A 15875-nucleotide genomic window follows, 5' to 3' on the forward strand; every position below is an offset into this window, starting at 1 on the left:
AGTAACCTAATAAATCTAAACTATATATACTTTTACATTTAATTTTTAATATATACAAGTATTTTTAGAAATTTAATTCTATTTTAATTTTCTTTTAAAAAAAGATTTTTCATAAAATTTTAAATCGAACCGATCAAATATTAAATTCTGAAATTGCCACTCAACTGTTTGCTCAAATCCAAAAATAATGACACCATAGTGACAACACATTTTAAATTGAGAAATTATTTCACGTGATAAAATTTTCTCAACGTATTGTCAATTTGGTAAGAATGATTTGGCTACAAATCATCTTTTGAATAATTTCCCTTAATCATTAATTGATGCTATTATTTTTCATATAAATTCGATCACAAATACAATTAATAAATTTTAACTCAAACCAATAACGAAAATTATGAAATCATCACATCAAATTATAAATAAAACAATTAAATTTAATTATAAAAATAATTAGAGTCGACTATATGAATATTTTATTTTTATTATCTGCTTTGTTAAATAAATAAAATATGTATCGTCCTGAACGTGATTTTCACTTCGTACTCGTTGACATTTTAAGCTAAATTTTCACTAAACATCAACAACACTCAACTCCTTTTTATCTGCATTAGCCTGCTTGATGGTAACCATCCATGTTCTGAACTTCAAATTTCATGAAGGAAAAATTTGTTAAAATTGCATTTTAAGAACAGTTCAGACAGTAATGCCTGTGCAAACATGTTACATAGTACAAACTATTACATTTTGCCTCTTCAGAGTTCAGACCAACCCATCTTAGATTGAGATCTAGGTCATGGGTTATCTCTGGTTCAAATTTTACATTCCGATTTGCGAATAAGATTACATCAAGAATTCTATTTGTCAAGCCCATAGTCCAAACCATTCGCCATATTTCTCAGGTCTTCATTCTCATGAAACTGAAATCTTTCCATGGCTTCTATGCCAATATCCTCTCGTTCAACAAGCTTTGGGCCCTCTCCATTTGGCATCCCCCTCAAAACCTGCAACAACCATAAATTGATAATCAGCATGACTCTTATTTGCAGTAATAGAAAGACAAATGAACAAATAAATAACTGCCTGACTCAACAAAAAATTTTAAACTCTCATAATGTAAGTTACCGGGAATAAGCAATTGCTAGATGTTTGATGTTGCTAATCTTTGTATAAGCAGTTGGAGAACATCATTTTTCACCAGCATGCTATTAGCAACATTTGAGAGGGCTGAAAGATTCACCACTACGCATGCTACTTCAGTTGCCAACTCCCCATCCCTGAATTCCATAAGCATGTTTAACTATACTTTGAACTTGAGAGCAAAAAAGAAAAATGGTGCGACATTATTTTTCAACTAACAAAAACTGAGAAACCAAGTAGGATATCATGAACTACATAAAAGGACCAAAGTGGAGCCAACCAAATATCTAGAGAGACTACTTCCACGCGACTTATGCTTACCATATGCTTGATACCGATCTTTATTACTCAATGGCGTAACAATAATTATTAATCTTCTTGGAACCAACATTGTTTCTTTTTCCTATTTATGTTCTTGATCTTGTGTTTCCAAAAACTTTGCACGTTCTGCAGATTCTTTAGACGTCGCTGGAGTTGCCATTGGAGTTTCAGCTTCTAATTAAACTCTGGTTTACATTCTCAGCTCCAGCAGGCTGTGAAGTCACTGCTAAATTCGACAGGTTGAGGAGAAAAATGAGATTTGTTTGATGAAATAATTTGACTTGAGAATACTGAAGATTTACCAGTAGGAGCAAAGCCTGAAAAGAAACCCATAACAAAACACAAAGCAAAATGAACAACAGCTTTTTTCCATAACTGAACTTCTTTTTTGATCTTTCTAAAGAACCCATTTCGACAAAATCTTGAATCTGAGGTTTGATGAAAAAGAAGCTCTCAGAGAGAACTCAGAAAATGCAATACCATATGGTATATGTATATATATAACAGTAGAAGTTTTTTCCATAGTAGAAGTTTTATTGCTTGATTTGGTCGTATCTTTAAGTGAAAGGAAGTATAATTAAATACAAGAGTGCACCAAATACTTGTTGGGGATGGAACCCATCAACTAAACATATGTATTGATTATCATTATATACTTTATGTAACATTACTGAAATAATCTCCTCACCACCTTTGTGAAGATTTTTTTTTCTTTTTCCAGAGTTTAACATTCGAAATACTAACAGCGACAGATAGAACATGCACGAGGACATACAAACCTGAACCAGCAATTGAGAGTCTAAGAAAATATAACTTACTAGTTAAAACCATCTTTGTGAAGATACAGTGGTTTCACTTCCGTTATATTATTATTTGTTCTTAGTCTGGGAATGAAATATTCCAAAAAAATTCAATTTTTGAGAGTGAAATATATTTTTACGAGGAAACTTTAATCCGTCGGCTTCAGTTACTGTGGTGAAGAAAGACTGGTAATTTGTCTCATCTGGCGATCCATTAACTACAGATATGATAATTACCTGTTAGATATGAATTAACTAACAAACAGAGACTAACATGAAGACAAAAAACTACAGAATGCTAAATAAAAATGAGATGGATATAGTAACATAAATAGCAAAAGTTTGTGGCTCCAAAATCCGCAAAACACAATACAACAATTCAGAACGACACAAAAGACAGTAACTTGAGAACTTAGGTCACAAAACTGCCAGATAACTGGAACTGAAACCAAAAACAACAGGAAGACATTACTTAAAACAAAACATAACTAAACTAATAACTGTAACATCATTCACCCAATGCTTTACTTTTTCTTTGCTGCGGATTTGGTGACCTTAGCACCACTTGGGTCCTTCTTCTCAACACTCTTGATGACACCAACAGCAACTGTCTGGCGCATGTCCCTCACAGCAAAACGACCCAGGGGAGGGTACTCAGAAAAGGTCTCCACAACCATGGGCTTGGTGGGAATCATCTTCACAAATCCAGCATCACCATTCTTCAAGAATTTTGGCTCCTTCTCAAGCTCTTTACCAGATCGCCTATCAATCTTGGTTAGGATCTCAGCAAACTTAACAGCAATGTGGGAGGTGTGGCAGTCAAGGACTGGAGCGTATCCGTTTCCAATTTGACCAGGGTGGTTCATGATGATGACCTGAGAGGTGAAGTTGGCAGCTTCCTTCGCAGGATCATCCTTGGAGTTAGAGGCAACAAAACCACGTTTCAAATCCTTGACAGCAACATTCTTCACATTGAAGCCAACATTGTCACCTGGAAGGGCCTCCTGGAGAGCTTCGTGGTGCATCTCAACAGACTTAACTTCAGTGGTCAGTCCAGATGGTCCGAAGGTGACAACCATACCAGGTTTTAAGACACCAGTCTCAACACGACCGACAGGTACAGTTCCGATACCACCAATCTTGTAGACATCCTGAAGTGGGAGACGGAGTGGCTTGTCTGTTGGCCTCTTTGGCTCATTGATCAAGTCAAGGGCCTCAAGGAGGGTAGGGCCCTTGTACCAATCGAGGTTGGTTGATCTCTCAATCATGTTATCACCCTCAAAACCAGAGATGGGCACAAATGGGATCTTGTCAGGGTTATAACCCACCTTCTTCAAGTAGGAAGAAACTTCCTTCACAATTTCATCGTATCTAGCCTTAGAGTACTTGGGGGTTGTGGCATCCATCTATCACATAAATCAAGAATTGAAGTTAACACACATAAAATTACAACACAACTGCTACAAGGAAACAACATTGCAAGGACCAAAGAGGCTCACCTTGTTGCAGCAACAGATCATCTGCTTCACACCAAGAGTGAAAGCAAGCAGAGCATGTTCACGGGTCTGACCATCCTTGGAAATACCAGCTTCGAAACCACCAGTGGTAGAGTCAATAATCAGCACAGCACAGTCAGCCTGTGAGGTACCAGTGATCATGTTCTTGATAAAGTCCCGATGTCCAGGTGCATCAATGACAGTGCAGTAATATTTAGTTGTCTCAAACTTCCAAAGAGCAATATCAATGGTGATACCACGCTCACGTTCAGCCTTAAGCTTGTCCAAGACCCAAGCATACTTGAATGACCTTTTGTTCATTTCAGCAGCTTCCTTCTCAAATCTCTCAATCACACGCTTGTCAATACCTCCAAGCTTGTAGATTAAATGACCAGTGGTTGTTGACTTGCCAGAGTCGACATGGCCAATGACCACAATATTAATGTGAACCTTCTCCTTACCCATGATAAAATTTGGGAGAGAAGCTGAAAATGATAGATCGAAGACGTTAGGTAAAACCACAGATAACGATACTGCCTTCTGGATTAAGCATTTATCATGAAAAACATTTGAACAAGATAATCTAATCCTCAGCCATTAGAAAGTCACAATGAGCTAAAAATAAACAGACTTAGAAAATATTAAAGTAACAAAACCCTGAACTAGCTTTTGACATAAAAATTAAGTAAACCAGGCGTGGCTGCTGGGATTCGAGCCCAGGTCTCCACATAACAGTGTGGATTTTACCACTAAAGTACAGCCACCAAAAAAATTAGTCTTTGAACCTGAATTAAGCACCCATCATTACCATCAAAACAAAACCATCATTAAAATAAAAACAAACAGCGATTTAAATCAAATATTTAAACCGGTTTGCTTTGGCCTTACCTCCAGCTAACGATGTCAAATCAAAACTCAATAGCATAAGATCCCCAAGCTAAAGCATTAATCAAATTTATCTCATAGAAAAAGAGATCGGCTCGGAAAAACATACCACATAAAGGAACACGGTACAAAAAGCATTATTTGAACAAAACAAACAGATCCAATAACATATTAAGAAACCCATAAAGGTTAGGAACTCTAAGAATAAATCAGATCAATCACAAGCTTTTCATAGTCAATAAAATCGAAGAAAAACTGAACCAAATCGGATATAATCTATCCAACACATAAACATATATATAAACATGCATGTATAACACATAAAGGAAGAGAGGAAGAGACGAACCTTAAAAATTAATAACAGAGAAAACGACTCTTCGAGGAGGAAACTCGCGAGCAGAAGAAGTGCTCTCCCGTAGATATGGAGAGAGCGTAGAAAGCAACCGAAAGAGTAAGAGTGAGGCTGCTAGCTCTGGTTTAAGTATTATCGTAACATCGCTAAAGCCTTTGGCCTAAGTAGGGTTTCTCTGTCATCCGTTGGATTATTTTATCAACGGCTAGTATTAATCGCTCTTGTAAGCCGTTGAAATTTTGTTATATTTATCTATGCGTGCCATATTATGCCACGTCCGATTTGCATTGTGAAAAATTACCGCATGTTCTTAATATTATTCGGGCACAGTGGACTTGCCTGGGAAAGCACATGGTTCAATTTATCTAAATCAAACCGAATCAATTTAATTTTATACTAATCCAATAATTCGATTTGGTTTTATTTTAAAATTTGTAGAATTTTTGTTATTGTAGTTCAATTTTATTCTGATAATAAAAATAAAGTAACTGAATAAAAATAAATTATATTTATACATCTAATTTTATTATATATTAATATTTTTAGAAATATAATTCAATTTAAATTTTTTTTTTACAAAATGATTTTTTAAAAATTTTGAATTGAACCGATCAAATGCAAAATTCTAAAATTGCCCCTAAACTTTATCAATTCTCTCCATACTACAAATCCAAATAATGACACCACAGTGACAACATATTGATAATAGAAAAATTATTCAAAAATCAAAATTTTATTTCAAGTTCTCTCTTTCTCTCTTTTCTCTCTAGTTTTCTGACCCTAATTTTAATTTGGATAAACAGCAGTAGGGCAAATGCAAAATTCTAAAATTGCCCCTAAACTTTATAAATTCTCTCCATACTACAAATCCAAATAATGACACCACAGTGACAACATATTGATAATAGAAAAATTATTCAAAAATCAAAATTTTATTTGAAGTTCTCTCTTTCTCTCTTTTCTCTCTAATTTTTTTACCCCAATTTTAATTTGGATAAACAGCAGGAGGGCAAATGCAAAATTCTAAAATTGCCCCTAAACTTTATAAATTCTCTCCATACTACAAATCCAAATAATGACACCATAGTGACAACATATTGATAATAGAAAATTTATTCAAAAATCAAAATTTTATTTCAAGTCCTCTCTTTTTATTTTTTCTCTCTAGTTTTCTGACCTTAGTTTTAATTTGGATAAACAGCAGTAGGCCTTACCCCATACTTTCTACTATCTCTTTCGCTTCTGTCACGACCCGTTTCCGTGGGCCGGACCGGCACTAGGGCCCAGGTAAGCTTAAGGCCCCCGAGGCCCGTAGTAAGCCTAAATTATTCAATCTGTCTCAATTTCATCAAAACAGTAAGCCTCTATACAAACATATGGCCCAATCTCGATTAACACATAATATATAACCTGGGGCCTATTCACAATAAATTATAATCACATTATGGGCTTACTGGTTCACCTGCGGCTAGTTGCATAATATATAATTTATAGTGTAATGCTAACAATAGATCCAATATTCATACACAACCCTATAACTGCGGAGTCCAAGAATAATCTGATAACAGAATAATTTATACATCCAAAATTAAATAACAGGAATATAAAGTTTACATTTATAACTCTGCGGAGAAGATTGCAGAGCTCCAGTCGAATCAGCTGCTTCCTAGTACCTGGGAGGTTTGTTGGGGGGGGTGAGTTTTGCAACTCAGCGAATAATAATAAATAATACACACCACATACAGTCAAGCAAAATGCACCATAGTTTACTGAATGAACACACAACAGTCAATCAGATGACATTACATCAGCACCCACAAACAATATCACCTTCAAATAATCACATCACGTGGAAATTAGTCAGTGGAGTCACCGAACCCCCGATGAGCCGTCCTCCCACATGGCTCATCCTCTCACATGTGCACCAGGGAGCCGATCCCCCATACTGGCCGACCGGTCTAATCCTCACTTGACCAGCCCTCTCATTGTTTTTTTTTTTTCATTCTCTCTTTTCTTTTCCATACCAACAGGAGGCAACCCGGTCGTCTCCATCAAATCTAGATCATCAGGCGCTCACAACAGGAGGCCACCCTGCGGGCTGCGATCAAATCTAGATTATCCGGTGCGCCCAATAAAGAAGCCAACCTGTGGTTAACAGTAACGGTAACGGTGGGTGCACACGGGGGCGCCGATCTCCCATTTACCCGGCTAACAGAAACAGAATCAGGATCCATATAACAGAAACAGTCTCACAAACCCATGGTGACCCACTTCATCCCAATTCCACACAAACAAATCACAGTATAGTCACAGCACAAATAATCAAACATTTCATTCATCATAATACACCAATTTCATCCAAAATGCACAATTATATATAAGTATAATTATAGTGATCGTAACATAATATATATATGATAAAATACTTATAATATATTGTAATATGTAAATAAAAATATAATGTTTATAAATAAATGATATGCAAATGCAGTGTTGATATGCATTATTTATTATTACTCACAGTGATGGAGAGCGAAATTCTAGCTTCGATGTTGTCCTGGAGGAGCACTAGATGGACCCGGGCGATCTAAGAAAAAGAAGGACACAGCAGAAAATAATTCTATCAGACAAAATATTTCTTTACCACTCTAAAATTTTTATTTTATATTCTAACTCTTCTACGTAATTTAATCTCGAGATTTAATTTATTTTCTATAATAAATTTATTTTTCTACCGAACACTATTTTCTTTATTTTCTTTTGACTTCTATTTTATTTCCTACCGAAATTTATTTTATTTATTTTTTTTTTTTATACCGAATTTATTTTATTTTTCTACCGAAATTTCGGCAGCATCTCCCCTAAAAATTGGACTATCTACCTGTTAAAATATCAACAATTTCACAAATATTCAATCCATACGGCCCATCCGTCGGGCAATTAATCAAACAACAGTTTCCCATCCTCCTTAATCTCAACATCACCACACAATCCAATTTATACATTACAATAACATTATATCTAAGCTACCTTAATTAAATCAACAATAAAATTATAAAGCTATTAACTACTCACATTTACCAAATTGAATTAACTACAAATAATAAGATTAATTTCATTATCTAACATTTCTAACATTAACTTAGCTAGATTAATTAATTACAAATAATAAAATTAATTTCATTATCTAATATTAATATCTAATACTAATTTAATTAACTAATATTTCATTATCTAAATAACATTAACATTAACACAATTAATGTTAATTAATTAACTACTAATAACATTAACTAAATAACATTAACTAAATTAACGTTAATTAATTAATTATTGCTAGATCGAAAATTCTTACGCGTGTCGGGTTAAAAAGCAGTAACTGCCGGTGGTCGAACTCGACTGGCAGTGGCGGAGAGAGGTGGAGACGACCGATCGGCGTGCTGGAAAGACGGCAGAGCTGCTGTGACGCCGGCGGAGGCCCGATCTGTAGTGGCAGCGACGGCTTGACAAGGCTGTGCTGCTGCTGTAGGCGCGACAGAGGAACAACAACGCGATCTGGCCGAGGAGACGAGGAGCTGCTGCGTTGCCGAGCTGCAGTAGGGGCGGTGGCCGAGTGGCAGTGGCGCGCGGCTCTGCTGCGTTGCCTCTGTCTCGCCAAGAACGCAGGCACAAGGAAAGAAAAAGAAAGAAAAAGGAAGAAAGGAAAGAAGAAGAAGGAGAAGAAGAAGAAGAAGGAGAAGAAAAAGAAGAAGAAGAGGGAGGAGTGGCGGTGGCGCTGTGGTGACAGTGGCGATGGAGTGGAGGTGCGCTGGTGAGGGGGAGTGAGTTTAGCGTTGGAGATAAAAGAAAAAGAGAATTTTCTAGATGGTTTGGGTCGAACCGGTTCGATTCGGTTCAATTCGGCCCAAATCATCGATTTTTAACTGGTTTTCAAATTTTTCAATCGGTTTTTGGTTCGGTTTCTCATAGTAGTTGCACTAAAATATTAATATTAATTTCCAGGCTGTCGGTTCATTAAATTTAATTGGAAAAATTTTGAAAATAAAAATTCGGGTTATTTCAGTCTCCCCCCCTTTTCAAAATTCGTCCTCGAATTTTGAAAATAACAAGAAACTAGGATGCAACAATTGTTTACGACAATGGTGGCTGTACTTCTCACATAATGCTGTTGAGCAGATAGAAGATGAATCAAGAAGATGAGATAAATATTTTTAAGTTCGTTAGTCAGACCAGTAGAATTAATTTTTATTAAATTATGAAGACAAACCAATGAGAAGAAAATTCAATTTATAGGGAGGGTAGGATGATTATGAGATGAATCTAGCCCCAAAGTTACCTACCTTATTACCATAGTTAATTTAAACTTGAGTTGTACTATATCTATAAGTCGTCAAGTCAAGTCAAATATTCATTACCTAAAGTACAGATTCGACACTAGTATTCACCTTTACACGTAAGAATTTTAATCACTTATAACATCTGCTTAAGTAAGGGTTATTAATCTCATTAGCTCTAAATCATGTGTCCTTACATTGATGTATCGTCATTTATTCTCTCACTAGCTATCATAGGCAAAGATCATCGCTCCATAAGAAACTCATACACAAACCAAGTATTTAACCTTACTTATATAAGAATCCGCATATTCAATCAAATTTACTACTATCTCAATTTGGACTCCTTATTTTAAAATTCAAAACCTACATGCTGACTCATCCATTTTCCATCAACTCCAATTCCATATATTTGCCCTCATAATCATTGACGTTGTTCATAATTAAGTAAGATGATTGCTGCCAATTCAAGAAAGTTTTCGATTCTTATCAAATTCTGCTATTAAGTACTATTTGATCATTTCCAATTAAAGAGAACAAATTCTTGCCACTACTACAAGCTTATTTCAAACAAAATCATGACATTTCTCTAGCTAAGTAAGAGATCAAGAATGTTAAACCCATAATTCAACTCCTGATTAGACTATGTCCTTTGTCTTATGTTTATTCTTAATCTCATGAATGCCTATGAATATTCAGATAATAATATCATTGAGTTATTCCTTTTCTCCAAGTCTATCATCTCCAAGATTTGTACAATTTATACCTTATACGATCTAAGAATATCCTCAACCTTAATTATGTTCTCTCTACATTCTTTACCCTAAACAAGGTTAACAACTTATTGAATCCTTCAACATCAGAGTTACAATGTACCAGTTCTCGAATGGACCTAACTATTTAAATCTTCCCTTAAACAATAAGATAAGTCGCAAACTGCCATTTATAACACAATTCTATTCATTCAATCATAATTTCTCTCAATTGCTAAGGAATTCGGAATAACTTTACATTGACTCCACATTATGCATTAATAATTTTCGCTCTAAACGGTACCTCAATCGAACCATGAGCAATTTAAATTGATTAATGATCTAATCGACATCCATGAGTTGGCATTCCAATATAATTAAAATATAATCTTAAACCATCCCGTAATCACATCCAACAGTTCTATAGTTTATCTTTTCAGTCTTCAAATACTAGCATGTATTCTCCTCACCAAAGTTGTTAAAACTATCTCAAGTTCACTTGTTTATTCTTGCACAAATTTTCAATATCCAAAATAAATAGTAAATTAAAACCCAGCTAGCTTACTAATAAATGAAAATACTCTAATTACCTTTACGTTCTACTAAGGACATAAATATAATTTTCCTTCTTTATGCAATAAAACAAGTAACTTGCAAAAGTTGCACTAATTAATAGAATTTCCTTATTTTAATTGCTTTACGTCAAGAGATTAAATTTATTCACATTCGTTGTCATCTCAAGCTAAGCCCCCATGATCTTTTATCAACTCTTATTCCCAATCATTACTATTTCCCAACTAGATGCTATCAAATTACATAAGTCAAAATTTTCTTATCTCTCTCTCCAGTAGAAAGTCTATCTTTCTGAATATAAGTACTAAGTTCTTTCATCATCGGGATTACAATCCTTAAATCATTATCTATTTGTATACCACCAGACATTCAATAACTTCCTACCTTTGATCTCTTTTTAGAATATGAATTTACTATATATGAACCACAAAGTTCTCAAAACTCACCTTGCAAGGACCCGATTAACTCAACTCATAAGGTTGGTTTATAACATTATCAATTATTTATTTAATATTCTATTAGAATTATCACCGATAGTGATGACTATTTTAAACCTAAAAGCCATTTCCCTACCTTCAATAGTATACATGTTCCATCTTTCTACTTTTAATAATATTTCACTTCTTTTTGTCTAACTACCTATTCTTAATTACTTATTCTAAAGCATCTTTTGAACTTTCACAACTCTTCTTTTTTTTTTTTTTTTTTTTAGATCTTAATTTAATTACATCATAAAATTACTATTCATGATCATTTAATTTCTTAACATTCACATTCTCTCTATACTCCAAGAGATAACAAGAAACTGTTTAATTATACAAACATTATTCTCCTCTGTTCTTTATATTCAAATTATATTCAAGCTATAATTTTCCTAATATAATTATCATCGAATATAATAGCATTTCAATCCCAAAACCACTAATTTCCTTTGCTATCTTTTACTTTTATTTTATTATACTTGGTCCATAAGCTTAGTCTGGCTTATTAAACATTCTACATGTACTAAGATCTTAATTATATCACGCATGGATCCATAACTCTTTCATGACTGTAAACCACAATTTTTCTACACTCATGAAATCCCAAAATATAGAGGTCTTTATCTTAAATCCGCTGATGTATCATTATTTTTATTTTCATCGAATCTTGTTACCCATAATCCCTAATTTATTAAACCTCTAATTACTGACTATCCTCATTTAACTCACATTAATTCATACTCTTCACGTTTCTACAATTGATTCTTTTCTTAATATCCATACAATAACAGGACTAGATCCATCCTTACTTATCTAATTTACTAGTATTGTATCAATTAAATAATTGGACAATTATCTCTCCATGTCCGATGTCATTCACCAATACTCTTAATCATCATAGCCCAATATTTACATAACGTAAGTACCTTAATTCCCTTATGGAGTCCTCAGATCATAGAATCTCCCATTAAACAAAATCATTGATTGTAATTCACATACCATCGAGTGTGCAACAATTATTTTAAATATCAAAAGCTAAATACCATTAGATTTAATTCTTACTTGTACCATATTAAACCATAAGATGCCACAATCCACACAATATCCATTACTAAATGCATACAGAGTAGAGTAATTTGTCTCTTACTACGGATCACAATTTACGTTTCTTATAACCACAATAATTTATATGATTCCCTATATTCATACACTTGAAAAGGAATAGTTGATGAATGCTACAATACACTTTACTCCACCAAGCAGTAATTACTTCTCATAATTAAAAATCACTTGGTATAATAATTCCACCAATATTATTCTTTATGAAAAATACTCATCTCCAATTATTATAGCAAATCACACCAAATCCTTCAATATTTAAATCTTATAAAAAATCAGTTATGTACTTATACTAATTAATGTAATTATTCCATCCAGAAAATATTTACCCCAATAACTATAATAAATTCCACCAACCAACATCATGTAAATGTCACCAAATACATATATTAATTCAAGGCACCAATTAAATATATTCTAATGTCCTCAAATCCGAATCGTTTAGTTCTCTTATTAAATAAAACTAGCAACTAATTCTCAATTCTGCAGGCACACATATACACGCACTCATGCATCTTTTTTTTTTTTTTTTATATGTATTCTACATTCAACACATATTAAATAAAATAGTACACTTACAGTATTTGACTTCAATTTATTATTCATATGCAACTTATCTTCTTACATACTTAAATTATATATGACTATTATTTATTCCATAGAAGGATTTTTGTTTAAATTGTCTCCTAGCATCATTAACTAAATCACATCTCTAACGAACAAGGATGCAAATTTTAATCATTAAACAACTTGACTTTAGTCTGGTTGCGAACAACGCTGAAGGGAAAAGCAAGGAGGACAATGTCAAGACATGACAGGAATTACTCCGCAGTTACATCTAAACTTATAAACTTATGCTCTGATACCACCTTTGTCACGACCCGTTTCCGTGGGCCGGACCGGCACTAGGGCCCAGGTAAGCTTAAGGCCCCCGAGGCCCGTAGTAAGCCTAAATTATTCAATCTGTCTCAATTTCATCAAAACAGTAAGCCTCTATACAAACATATGGCCCAATCTCGATTAACACATAATATATAACCTGGGGCCTATTCACAATAAATTATAATCACATTATGGGCTTACTGGTTCACCTGCGGCTAGTTGCATAATATATAATTTATAGTGTAATGCTAACAATAGATCCAATATTCATACACAACCCTATAACTGCGGAGTCCAAGAATAATCTGATAACAGAATAATTTATACATCCAAAATTAAATAACAGGAATATAAAGTTTACATTTATAACTCTGCGGAGAAGATTGCAGAGCTCCAGTCGAATCAGCTGCTTCCTAGTACCTGGGAGGTTTGTTGGGGGGGTGAGTTTTGCAACTCAGCGAATAATAATAAATAATACACACCACATACAGTCAAGCAAAATGCACCCTAGTTTACTGAATGAACACACAACAGTCAATCAGATGACATTACATCAGCACCCACAAACAATATCACCTTCAAATAATCACATCACGTGGAAATTAGTCAGTGGAGTCACCGAACCCCCGATGAGCCGTCCTCCCACATGGCTCATCCTCTCACATGTGCACCAGGGAGCCGATCCCCCATACTGGCCGACCGGTCTAATCCTCACTTGACCAGCCCTCTCATTGTTTTTTTTTTTTTCATTCTCTCTTTTCTTTTCCATACCAACAGGAGGCAACCCGGTCGTCTCCATCAAATCTAGATCATCAGGCGCTCACAACAGGAGGCCACCCTGCGGGCTGCGATCAAATCTAGATTATCCGGTGCGCCCAATAAAGAAGCCAACCTGTGGTTAACAGTAACGGTAACGGTGGGTGCACACGGGGGCGCCGATCTCCCATTTACCCGGCTAACAGAAACAGAATCAGGATCCATATAACAGAAACAGTCTCACAAACCCATGGTGACCCACTTCATCCCAATTCCACACAAACAAATCACAGTATAGTCACAGCACAAATAATCAAACATTTCATTCATCATAATACACCAATTTCATCCAAAATGCACAATTATATATAAGTATAATTATAGTGATCGTAACATAATATATATATGATAAAATACTTATAATATATTGTAATATGTAAATAAAAATATAATGTTTATAAATAAATGATATGCAAATGCAGTGTTGATATGCATTATTTATTATTACTCACAGTGATGGAGAGCGAAATTCTAGCTTCGATGTTGTCCTGGAGGAGCACTAGATGGACCCGGGCGATCTAAGAAAAAGAAGGACACAGCAGAAAATAATTCTATCAGACAAAATATTTCTTTACCACTCTAAAATTTTTATTTTATATTCTAACTCTTCTACGTAATTTAATCTCGAGATTTAATTTATTTTCTATAATAAATTTATTTTTCTACCGAACACTATTTTCTTTATTTTCTTTTGACTTCTATTTTATTTCCTACCGAAATTTATTTTATTTATTTTTTTTTTTTATACCGAATTTATTTTATTTTTCTACCGAAATTTCGGCAGCATCTCCCCTAAAAATTGGACTATCTACCTGTTAAAATATCAACAATTTCACAAATATTCAATCCATACGGCCCATCCGTCGGGCAATTAATCAAACAACAGTTTCCCATCCTCCTTAATCTCAACATCACCACACAATCCAATTTATACATTACAATAACATTATATCTAAGCTACCTTAATTAAATCAACAATAAAATTATAAAGCTATTAACTACTCACATTTACCAAATTGAATTAACTACAAATAATAAGATTAATTTCATTATCTAACATTTCTAACATTAACTTAGCTAGATTAATTAATTACAAATAATAAAATTAATTTCATTATCTAATATTAATATCTAATACTAATTTAATTAACTAATATTTCATTATCTAAATAACATTAACATTAACACAATTAATGTTAATTAATTAACTACTAATAACATTAACTAAATAACATTAACTAAATTAACGTTAATTAATTAATTATTGCTAGATCGAAAATTCTTACGCGTGTCGGGTTAAAAAGCAGTAACTGCCGGTGGTCGAACTCGACTGGCAGTGGCGGAGAGAGGTGGAGACGACCGATCGGCGTGCTGGAAAGACGGCAGAGCTGCTGTGACGCCGGCGGAGGCCCGATCTGTAGTGGCAGCGACGGCTTGATAAGGCTGTGCTGCTGCTGTAGGCGCGACAGAGGAACAGCAACGCGATCTGGCCGAGGAGACGAGGAGCTGCTGCGTTGCCGAGCTGCAGTAGGGGCGGTGGCCGAGTGGCAGTGGCGCGCGGCTCTGCTGCGTTGCCTCTGTCTCGCCAAGAACGCAGGCACAAGGAAAGAAAAAGAAAGAAAAAGGAAGAAAGGAAAGAAGAAGAAGGAGAAGAAGAAGAAGAAGGAGAAGAAAAAGAAGAAGAAGAGGGAGGAGTGGCGGTGGCGCTGTGGTGACAGTGGCGATGGAGTGGAGGTGCGCTGGTGAGGGGGAGTGAGTTTAGCGTTGGAGATAAAAGAAAAAGAGAATTTTCTAGATGGTTTGGGTCGAACCGGTTCGATTCGGTTCGATTCGGCCCAAATCATCGATTTTTAACTGGTTTTCAAATTTTTCAATCGGTTTTTGGTTCGGTTTCTCATAGTAGTTGCACTAAAATATTAATAT

At 34.7% G+C, this 15875-nt stretch overlaps 1 protein-coding gene and 2 long non-coding RNA genes across 3 annotated transcripts; all 3 read right to left on the reverse strand.

The window, feature by feature from the left end:
• Positions 1–658: 658 nt before the first annotated feature.
• On the reverse strand, positions 659–1956 carry LOC149497971 (uncharacterized). Its single transcript, XR_016319737.1, has 3 exons — positions 1462–1956; positions 1126–1277; positions 659–1004 (listed from the first exon to the last, which is right to left on the reverse strand). It is a non-coding gene; the product is annotated as an uncharacterized LOC149497971 (long non-coding RNA).
• Positions 1957–2560: 604 nt separating this feature from the next.
• Positions 2561–5129, reverse strand: LOC149497972 (elongation factor 1-alpha). The gene is made up of 3 exons (XM_089717860.1): positions 4989–5129; positions 3761–4242; positions 2561–3667 (listed from the first exon to the last, which is right to left on the reverse strand). The coding sequence occupies exons 2-3, from the start codon at positions 4220–4222 to the stop codon at positions 2786–2788; spliced, it is 1344 nt and encodes a 447-aa protein (XP_089573986.1). The 5' UTR covers positions 4223–4242; positions 4989–5129; the 3' UTR covers positions 2561–2785.
• Positions 5130–6444: 1315 nt separating this feature from the next.
• On the reverse strand, positions 6445–15872 carry LOC149497973 (uncharacterized). Its single transcript, XR_016319591.1, has 5 exons — positions 15239–15872; positions 14405–14470; positions 13498–13556; positions 7516–7581; positions 6445–6667 (listed from the first exon to the last, which is right to left on the reverse strand). It is a non-coding gene; the product is annotated as an uncharacterized LOC149497973 (long non-coding RNA).
• Between the last annotated feature and the right edge of the window lie 3 nt (positions 15873–15875).

This window comes from Jatropha curcas, chromosome 2 (genome assembly GCF_041381405.1).
Source record: "Jatropha curcas cultivar XTBG-Jc1 chromosome 2, XTBG_Jcur_1.0, whole genome shotgun sequence".
Lineage (NCBI taxonomy): Eukaryota > Viridiplantae > Streptophyta > Magnoliopsida > Malpighiales > Euphorbiaceae > Jatropha > Jatropha curcas.

Coding starts and splice junctions, on each gene's coding strand:
- LOC149497972 (XM_089717860.1), bottom strand. CDS start 4,222: ATGGGTAAGGAGAAGGTTCACATTAATATTGTGGTCATTGGCCATGTC. Junction 3,668..3,760: donor TGATCTGTTGCTGCAACAAG/GTGAGCCTCTTT, acceptor TTTATGTGATAG/ATGGATGCCACAACCCCCAA.